The sequence below is a fragment of the Eptesicus fuscus genome, chromosome 15, assembly GCF_027574615.1.
Source record: "Eptesicus fuscus isolate TK198812 chromosome 15, DD_ASM_mEF_20220401, whole genome shotgun sequence".
Lineage (NCBI taxonomy): Eukaryota > Metazoa > Chordata > Mammalia > Chiroptera > Vespertilionidae > Eptesicus > Eptesicus fuscus.
This window is the reverse complement of record NC_072487.1, coordinates 42152200-42161805: the sequence shown is the minus strand read 5'-3', so window position 1 is coordinate 42161805 and position 9606 is coordinate 42152200. Positions and strand designations below refer to the sequence as shown.

Below are 9606 nucleotides of genomic sequence, written 5' to 3'. Positions count from 1 at the left end.
GTAAAGAACAAAATACTAGGTGTACCACTTAATAATGCGAATTTTGTAATCAAAGAAAACATGATAATTTCAAGAGAAACATCAAAAGTGCATTATTCAAAGTAATGTCTATTGCTAGCTACACATTTCCCCCATCTTTCAGGTAATTTGTGGTTACCGTCCCAATAGAACTTTTCTTGTTTTGAGGCAAACCATTCAAAGACCCAATTTTCTACTTCTTCGTATGTTTTGAAGTGCTGCTCAGAAAGTGCGTGTGCCTTCGATCAGAACAAGTGGTAATCTGAAGGAGCAAGGTCTGGTGAATACAGCGGGTGGGTTAAAACTTCCCAGGCAAGATCTTTTAACGTGTCTTTAACTGGTTTTGAAGTGGGTCATGGTGTGTTATGATGAATCAAAATTACTTTGCTGTGTCTTCTTGCACATTCTGGTCATTTCACTATCAAAGCGTGGTTCAAATTGATTATTTGTTGTCGGTAGCAATCAGTATTAATGGTTTCACCTGGTTTTAGAAGCGCATAATACACCACACCTTCCTAATCCCACCAAACGCAGAGCATTGTCTTCTTTCCAAATCAATTTGGCCTTGCAGTCGATGTTGATGGTTGACCTAGAATCTAGATCAACCCATGATTTTGTGCATTTGGGATTCACAAAATAAATCCACTTTACATTGCCAGTCACAATGCGATGCAAAAAAGACATTCTTTCGTGCCATTGAAGCAACATTTTACTGATGACTTCCCGATTTTCCATTTGTCTTTTGTTCAGTTGATATGGCACCCATTTTCCTTCCTTTAAAATCATTTCCATTGCTTGTAAATGATTGGAAATTGTTTGCTGAGCAATGTTTAATCTTTCTGCAAGTTGTTTTTGAGTTTGACACCCATCTTCATCCAATAATGCTTGTAATTGTTGGTCTTCAAACTTTTTCTGTTGACCTGGACGTTCTTTGTCTTTCACATCGAAATCATCACTTTTAAAGCATTTAAGCCAGCATTCACAAGTATCTTGAGATGGAGCATGTTCACCATAAGCTTCCCAAAGTATATACAATAACTTTCAGCAGCACTTTTCTTCAAAATAAAGCAATGAATTAAAACTTCCCGCAAATGCTCTTTTTTTGGCACAAACTTTGACATTTTTAAACGTAAAAATACCTATGATGTTACCACCTTCAGAAAATTTGACATACGAAGTTTTGAAGCTTGTTGTCAATACAACAAAATAGCTTACATATCAAATCACATACATATCAACATATGTGTAACTCCATCTATTGAAAAAAATCCGCATTATTAACTGGTACACCTGGTAAATGAATAAGCAGAATAGAAACAGACTCATTGATACAGAGAACATCTGGACATTTATCAGATAAGAGAGGGTTTTGGCATGGGGGGGTTGGCTAAAATGGTAAAGAGATTAAGAAGTACAAATTGGTAGTTACAAAGTAGTCACAGGGATGTAAAGTACAGCATAGGGAATATAGTCAATAATCTACACTAATAAAAGAGAAATATACAAATTGACCATACCTCCGCGACACCCACCAGCCAAACAGGAGTGAGTATGCAAATTAACCCAACAAAGATGGCAGGTTAATTTACATATGCAGGTGCGAAGCGAAGACTGAAGGCTCCGGCCCGAGTGAAGACTGAAGACTGAAGACTGAAGAGGCTTGGCTTCTCCACTGCGGTCAGAGCAGAGAAGCCAAGCCTCGCTATGGCAGAAGCAGAGAAGCCTCAAGGTTTGGCTTCTCCGCTGCGGTGGAGCGAAGGCCTGGGTCCCGGGTGCCACTGGAAAACCAGTGCTGGAAGCCAGGGGAAGGAAGGGCCTATTGCACGAATCTTTGTGCAACGGGCCTCTAGTATTGTAATAACTATATGGTGCCAGGTGGACAATGGAAATATTAGGGGGGTCACTTTGTAAAGTATATGATTATCTAACTATTATGTTGTACACCTGAAACTAATATAAAATAATATTGAATGTAAGCTGTAATTGAAAAAAAAATTTTTTAAAGATCCCAGAAAGCCCCCTCACCATCTTTTTAGACAATGTGAGGTGGTGAGGAGAAGACAGCTCTTTATGAACCAGAAAGTGAGCCACACTAGACACTGAATCTGCTGGTGTCTTGATGTTGGACTTCCCAGCCTCTAGAGCTATGTAAATGTTTGTTATTTAAGTCCCCAGTCTATGGTATTTTTATTACAGCAACCCAAAATGACTAAGATAAAGATTCATACAGATGCTCGAAAATTGATATAGATGACAGGGGCTATCTGTATTTTAGATGGCGTAAGAAGGGTCAAATAACAAATGAAATCCTATATAATAAAAGGCTAATATGCAAAGCGACCACAGGGAAGGTGCTGTGAAGCCAGAAGCCAGGCTCATGGCTGGCACAGGAGCAGTGGCAGGAGCCTCTCTAGCCTCTGTGGCAGCGTGAAGGACCCCAAGGGGTCCTGGACTGTAAGAGGGTGCAGGCTGGGCTGAGGGACCCCCCCCCCCCAACCCATGCACAAATGGGCCTCTAGTATTGAAATAAAAGAGAAAATAGTTTATTTTGAAAATACTGCAATGTACTGTCAAAAGGTGTGTGTGTATGAGTGTGTTTGTGTGTGCATGTGTGTGTGTGTGTGTGTGTGTGTGTGTGTGTAGCATATTCGGAAAGTCTTTATGCAGTTTAAGCTTCACTAACTTCAGAGAAATAAGTGCCACAGATTTACCCCTAACATCACTTAAAGGTTCCATTATTTACATTTATTTCATACTCATTTTGTTCTTGTGAATGTTGAATAATAAATTATTATTTCAATTAGTCCCTCTGACTGAAGACAGTAAAGGCTAACTGAAACAAAAATCTAAGCCCCAGGCAGTGTTTCTGAGTGGTGAGAGCATCAGCCCCAGTCTCAGATTCAATTCCTGGTCAAGGGTATGTACCTCGGTTGCAGGTTCTATTTCTGGTCCCACCCCGGGTGCATGTGAGAGGCAACCAGTTAATGTGTCTCTCTCGCATCTATGTCTCTCTCTCTCTGTCTCTCTCTCTCTCTTCTCTCTCTCTCTCTCTCTCTCTCTTCTCTCTCTCTCTCTCCCTTCCACACTCTCTCTAAAGATCAATGAGACCATCCAGAACTGAAATATCATTGCTGACATGTACACATAAGGAACTGTGTGACATTGAAATTGGGATTCAAAAGAACTGCTGGCCCAGAAAGAAACTCACTACAGACTGATTCATTTGCCTTTCAGCATAACCATTATTGCTTGTCTCATTTTCGGTTCTTATAAGTATATTTCTAGTAGCACATGATCTCACTCATCTAGGGGAAATGATGAACAACGTAGACTGATGAACAAGAACAGACCCAGCGATAAGGAGGCATGGATCAGAATGTTGGACCTCAGAGAGAGGGTAGGGGAGGGTGGGGATAAAGGGGAGAGATCAACCAAAGGACTTGTGTGCATCCATATGAGCCTAACCAGTGGTCAAGGACAACAGGGGGTGGGGGCATGCGTGGGGAGGGGTTTGGGATGGGAATGGGGGAGATGAGGAAAATATGTGATACCTTAATCAATAAAGAAATTTATATTTTATTGATTTTTTACAGAGAGGAAGAGAGAGGGATAGAGAGTTAGAAACATTGATGGGAGAGAAACATCGATCAGCTGCCTCTTGCACACACCCCTACTGGGGATGTGCCCGCAACCAAGGTACATGCCCTTGACCGGAATCGAACCTGGGACCCTTGAGTCCGAAGGCCGATGCTCTATCCACTGAGCCAAACCAGTTTCGGCAATAAAGAAATTTAAACAAAAAAAAAGGATCGATGAGGGGAGGGGGATGCTAAGTTCTATATCATCTGGGTTCGTGTAAGGTAAAACATTCTATAGGAAAGACAGATTTGAGGACATATACGATCCTGAGTGTAAGTGTTTGGGTATAAGCAAAAATTCCAGGCACTCTTTCAGAGTTTCAAAGTAGTGAACATGGTGAGGCCCAAGTCAAAGTCTCCACACATAAAGGGAGATTCAGGTAATAGCTGGGTTACAGATGGAATCAGCAGAACATTCATTAAGATAAATATGTGATATAGTAAAAGGCAGGTTGGAAAATAGGATAACAGAGTAGGGCAGAGGGTCCTAGAGGCCCAAAAGGGGTGGAGGGAATCTTCTGGGCTGATGGAGGGAGGGGCTGTGGACACACCCTCTTGAAGGTATAACCTCTTCCTCCCCCCACCCCCACCCTCAGAAACCCTCTGTGACTCCTCAGTGCTCTGTGATGCAGGCCTGCCTATAAAGTCAAGAGTCTGCACCCTCAGAGCTCAGTTGAGTCAGGCAGCATTGCCATTCAGTAAATGACTTTCAGCCTACTTCTGAATAGCCTCCCAGAGCTTTATCAGAGCTTCTGCTCAGAACCTGAAGATTGTTACTGCACCCTAACTCACTTCTCTGTGTTGGGGGTGCTCATCTACTTCTTCTGTTTCCTGTTGAAAGTTCTATTGATCCGAATCTTCTGTGAAAATGAACAGACAGAAAAGGTAAGATACCCTGCACAAGCCCCAACAGAGATTCTTTATTGTTGTTTCCATTTCTAGTCCCACATTTATAAATGAGTTTTGTTGAGTCAAAGAGACACCTAAGATGGAATGGCTGAGGAGAGAACATCACTTTTTTAGGGGAAGAGACCAGTCAGGGCTAGGGGGTCAGGGAGGACTCAGGCTACCATCTGAAGCTCACAGACCATCTGGGTATGGTGGAGAATTCCTGTATAAAACCCCAAACAGTGCCTTCATGGTCCTGGATTGGGTTATTTTGAGTTTGGGATCTCCGCTAGAGATGAGAGTTCCATCGCACTTCATCATGATCATATTCCCATGTCAGGCATAACTGGACCAAGCTTTCCTCTCTGTTGAGCTGATCAGGAGAGCAGTGCTGAGCACCTGGGAGCTTCTGAGCAGAGGCAGGAGCCGGAGCTCTGTCCCAGGTCACAGGGTCCTATCTGATGAAGCAGAAATGAGACTGTTGGCCCCAGATTTTATGCCCTCCTTAAGCAGAGGGCTTCTGACTGATAAGTGACTATGAACCTCATGGACACAATACTTCTCTGAGTTTTTCAAAGAAGAAAAATTTGAAAACATTTTAAATATTTTTAAAAATGATATAAAGTTCCATTAATTCTTGGATAATTAATGTCTGAGATTCCTAGGGAGAGGAGTGACAGGTCCCACCCTCTCATTCTTTTCTTTCATTCTCAGTGTCATCAGGGCAGAGCCAAGAGGAGGAGGAAAGGTGGGACAAAGAAAGGTAAGGTTCTGCCCCCTCCATGTGAGCTCCTTAAGGCTGACCCTTTCTCTCCTTTCCATGAGGAACCAGGTTCACGATTTCTAGGAGGTCAATCGCTCAACACAATTCCTCTCAGTATACCGAGGCCACAGAAGAGGCTCATGGGAAGACAGAACTTGAAATACTTCTCAGAGTCCCTGCTCTGCTGTCCCTAGGTATGAAGTAGTGATGGGCCTGGGCAATGGGTATTTCCCAGCAGACGGAGAGAGTCAGCACTTCTGGCTCCTGACTTTGTGAAAGTACTTCAACTTCAGGATGATCAGATTCCTCTTTGATGTAACCACTGACCTCTCTGTTTCACAGTGGTTTTGAACATCAAATGAGATAATGTATGTGAAAACACTTTACAAATGAAGCAACACACATAGGGGCCTTATTAATATTATTATTGACGATTTGACCTCATTTACTGACTCATGGAGCTTTCAGTCTAATATCCCAATGGTCTCCCATAAAGGTACTCCTGTATAGTAGTTGGGATTCCACACCTTCACCACATATAACACACACTCCTGGTTTCCCAGGTTGCAGATACAACCAGAAGGAAGAAGAGGATATAAAGACGTTGATTTTTCTCCTAAAAAGGTGAGTAATCATTCCCCCTTTTTCATGATCCCTCTTTTTTAAAAATATATTTTTATTGATTTCAGAGAGGGAAGGAGAGGAAGAGAGAAATAGAAACATCAATGATTAGAAAGAATCAATGATTGGCTGCCTCCTGCATAACCTACACTGGGATCGAGCCTAATCCCTCTTTAGCATGTCCTATGCAATTTCAGGGATTCAGTGCAGCCTTCCATTGTCATGGGAGAGGGTTGCCACAGGAATGGGGACTTGGGTGAAGGCCTTGGGGTAAGTGCTATTGAGTGCATTGTGAAGTCATGGATGTGAGGCAATGTGAAGGGGCAGCAGGGTTCAGGTGCCCCCACCCTCCACCCCAATCAGGCCAGGAGGTCCTCCTTTCCTTGTTCTAATCCTGACTTCAGCTTTGTACCTCCTGTCTCCTACAGCCCCCTGGGCCAGCATCATGATTCCACCCTCTTTCGTCAACTGTTATGTCCAGACCCCTCCTGTGAGGTGTGTAATGATACAACCACTGAAATGGATCAGCTGCTGTCCTCATTGGCCCTTGAAGATGCTACTCTCTCTGTGTCCCCTTTGGCTTCCACAGCTCCTGTGACTGAGCCAGCAGTCCCTCCAGGAGATCTAATACCACCTCCTCTGCCTGAGCCTTTTCCACAACCACCCTCCAATCTCTCCACTAACCCAGTGGTCTCATTAGGTGATTTTCCATCACGGTCACCATCGTTTCACTCTCTGCCACCAGAGCCTTTTCCTCCACTGGAATCTGAATTCGCAGTGGATAGTTCCCCACCTCCACCCCTTGCCTTGCCCTCTCTCCCAACACATGACAACCAAAGTGTGGAAACACCTCTGAACTTTAATACCATCTTTATTGAAACCTCCATTACCCAATACATCAACCCTTCTCCAAATTTGGCCCTAATTTTGAATCCCACAGCATCAGTGACTTATCATGGTCCACCAACCGTGTCTGTTTCACCACCACCACACTACAGTTTAACTGTGACTCAACCTAAAACCACTCATATCTCATCCAAGCCTGCTCTGGAGAGCTCATCTCCAGACAGCACTGGGGCATTGGCCACTTATGTCCCTCAAGGCACTGACCATCAAAGCCTATCGATTTCAGACATTTCCTGTCAGGAAGCTTGTGTCAAAGGCCCATTGCCGTCCACCTTGGCACAACATGATTTCAACCAAGTTCAGGATGTGGGGTATGACTCTAAGAAAAGCCCAGAGAGTTATATGATGAGTCCATCTGGAGAAAATTCAACAGTGTCAGAGCAGAGTAAAAGTCAGAGACAATCAGAAGAAGCCCTAAAAGTACACTTAAGCAAGAAGTTTGAGGAAATCATTAAGGGTCAGCTCCCTGTGACTGTGCAGAGTTCACTGCATGCTATCCAACAGACACCTTCTATGCAACCCCACAGTGAAGTAGAACAGAGAAGTTTGGCAATACCAGTGCGTGAGGAAAACTGCCTGGACACGTGCCAGGAGCTTTCCTTCATTGAGTCCAATGCACAGCAGATGCTGGAAGGCCACATTACCATGTTCAATTTGAGGATGGCGTGGGGCCTTCCCACCAAAGTTCTTCAATCCATAGAGCTCTGTAAATCGAGAGATACTTTATCCCATTCCTTTCTCGATTACAAATTTTCCTCCTCCACCAACATGATTTCTGAGGTGGCCTCCAAATCAGGGGGCTTCATACCCCTTCAAGGAAGCTCTGAAACCTTCAATCATCCTTACTCTGCCACCTCACTTGTGGGCCAGAGAGGACAGGGGACCCTGAGACAACCACCCTCTGAAATAGCCCACGAGCTGGCCGAGGAAGTTCCAAGAATTCCAGATGCTGGACAGACTCTTCTGCCTGTTACAAACAGCATCATTGGCAAAGAGAAAGAGAGAGACACTCTAAGAGCCAACATCCCCCCACCAATGCTGCCCATAAGGCAAACCAGGGATGGACATGAGCCAAAGGATCAGAGTGTGGATTCCAGTCAGGGCAAAGAGATGAAGAAATCAGAACCTGTCTCCATGCCCACCGTGTCCAGGGCTGAGGAGCTCAATGCTCTTCAATCTAAAATGAGTGACGCCTTGACAACCAGCAAGCCGGGAACCTCCCAAAGGCTAAATGTGAATGAGAATAAAGGAGTAACTACTGTGACAACTGAAAGCCTCCCAGAAAAAACATCAGTTCTCCAAGATCCTATATCAAACTCTCAGATGACACTAATTGATGAGTTAAAGTGTAAGCTCGAGAAGAGGAAGCAGGGCCAGGCCCAAGGCCAACACACTCATGTGTCCCATGCCTCAGACAGCTTAACTAACAAAGTCTCCCTGACTCAGGCTCAGGATGTCTCCAGTGTGGACGGGGCAGCTCACCAGGTGCTGCATGTCCATTTGGCGAACACGGGAGTCAGTCTGGAGCAGCCACAGGAGCCTTGGGTCCCTAAGAATGTCTCAAGGTTGTGCCAGAATAAGAATTTCCCACCAGCTGCAAAGAAGGTGAGGCCTACAAGGTCCTCATCAAAAGAGCTTGGTGGAGGAGATGCAGGCTTGGGAACATCCCAACCTGAAAGGAGGAGATTTCCTACTCGAAACCTGCCATTAAAGGAGAGGCTCAGGAGCAAGTCTCCCCAGAGCCCATCACAGAAGGCACAGTCTCCTGAAAACCTTTTCAGAAATCAAATGAACCGTTTTTTTCAATGGCTTCATCCTGGGATAAAATACAAAGAGCAAGAATACTCTCAGGAAAAGGGTAGCCCCTTATCATCTACACAGAGCACAGGCCCAGTTAAAAGTAGAGCTGTCTTAACTGGGTTGTTCCACGAGGAGAAACTGGGGTGTCATCATGCACTTGCAGTAGCTACCACCTGCCCTCAAGAGCCCCTTCCCTCTGCAGTGAAGCTTGTGAACGCTTCACAGAAGGCAGCAGTGTGGGCCCAGGCAGAGCCTGTCCGGGGGCATCCTTTCAACCCCAGGGCTCCCTCCTTTAAAATGACAAATACCCAGTCCTTCTGCCAAGAAGCTGCCTTCAGAGACAAGGACAGAAACCCCTGAAAAGTTGTGGCATTAAAGGACCAGCTATTAGATCAGAAGCAGCCCCAATCTGTGCCCATAAAGAGGAACTATGCCCCATCCAAGCCCCACCTGCAGGCCTCCAGCTGCCCACGGGCCTCCTGCTGCTCTCACCACTGCTGGAGGCATTGTGTTCAGAGATCTGACTAACCTATACAAGCAGAAAGCTATTCTGCCACTTTTGTAGGGAAGAGAATTTCCCACCCCAAAATAACTTTTCTTGATTTGCCTTAATAAATGTTTCACTAATAATAGTGATACCGTATCTGTGTCCTATTTTGGGGGCATGGGTTTGGGGTATCTCAGGGCTTGTGCTTAAGGAAAGAAAGCAGTTTAGCACCTACTGATTGCTTCCTTTTGCTTCTAAAGTGACCAGTCCTCTGGAACTCTCATTGAAAAATAGATATTGCCCTGCTGGTGTGGCTCAGTGATTGATCATTGGTTGACCCATGAACCAAGAAGTCCCTGTCCCTGGTTTGATTCCCAGTCAGGGCACATGCCTGAGTTGAGGGCTTAATTCCTGGTGGGGAGTGTGCAGGAGGCAGCCAATTGATGTGTGTCTCATCAATGTTCCTATTTATCCCTCTCCCTTTC

General features: G+C 44.8%; 1 protein-coding gene across 1 annotated transcript; it reads left to right on the top strand.

Moving 5' to 3' along the window:
* Positions 1-4343: 4343 nt before the first annotated feature.
* On the top strand, positions 4344-9266 carry LOC103286646 (spermatogenesis-associated protein 31D1-like). The gene is made up of 4 exons (XM_028145819.2): positions 4344-4541; positions 5259-5307; positions 5871-5931; positions 6357-9266. The coding sequence occupies exons 1-4, from the start codon at positions 4359-4361 to the stop codon at positions 8992-8994; spliced, it is 2931 nt and encodes a 976-aa protein (XP_028001620.2). The 5' UTR covers positions 4344-4358; the 3' UTR covers positions 8995-9266.
* The last annotated feature ends 340 nt before the right edge of the window (positions 9267-9606 follow it).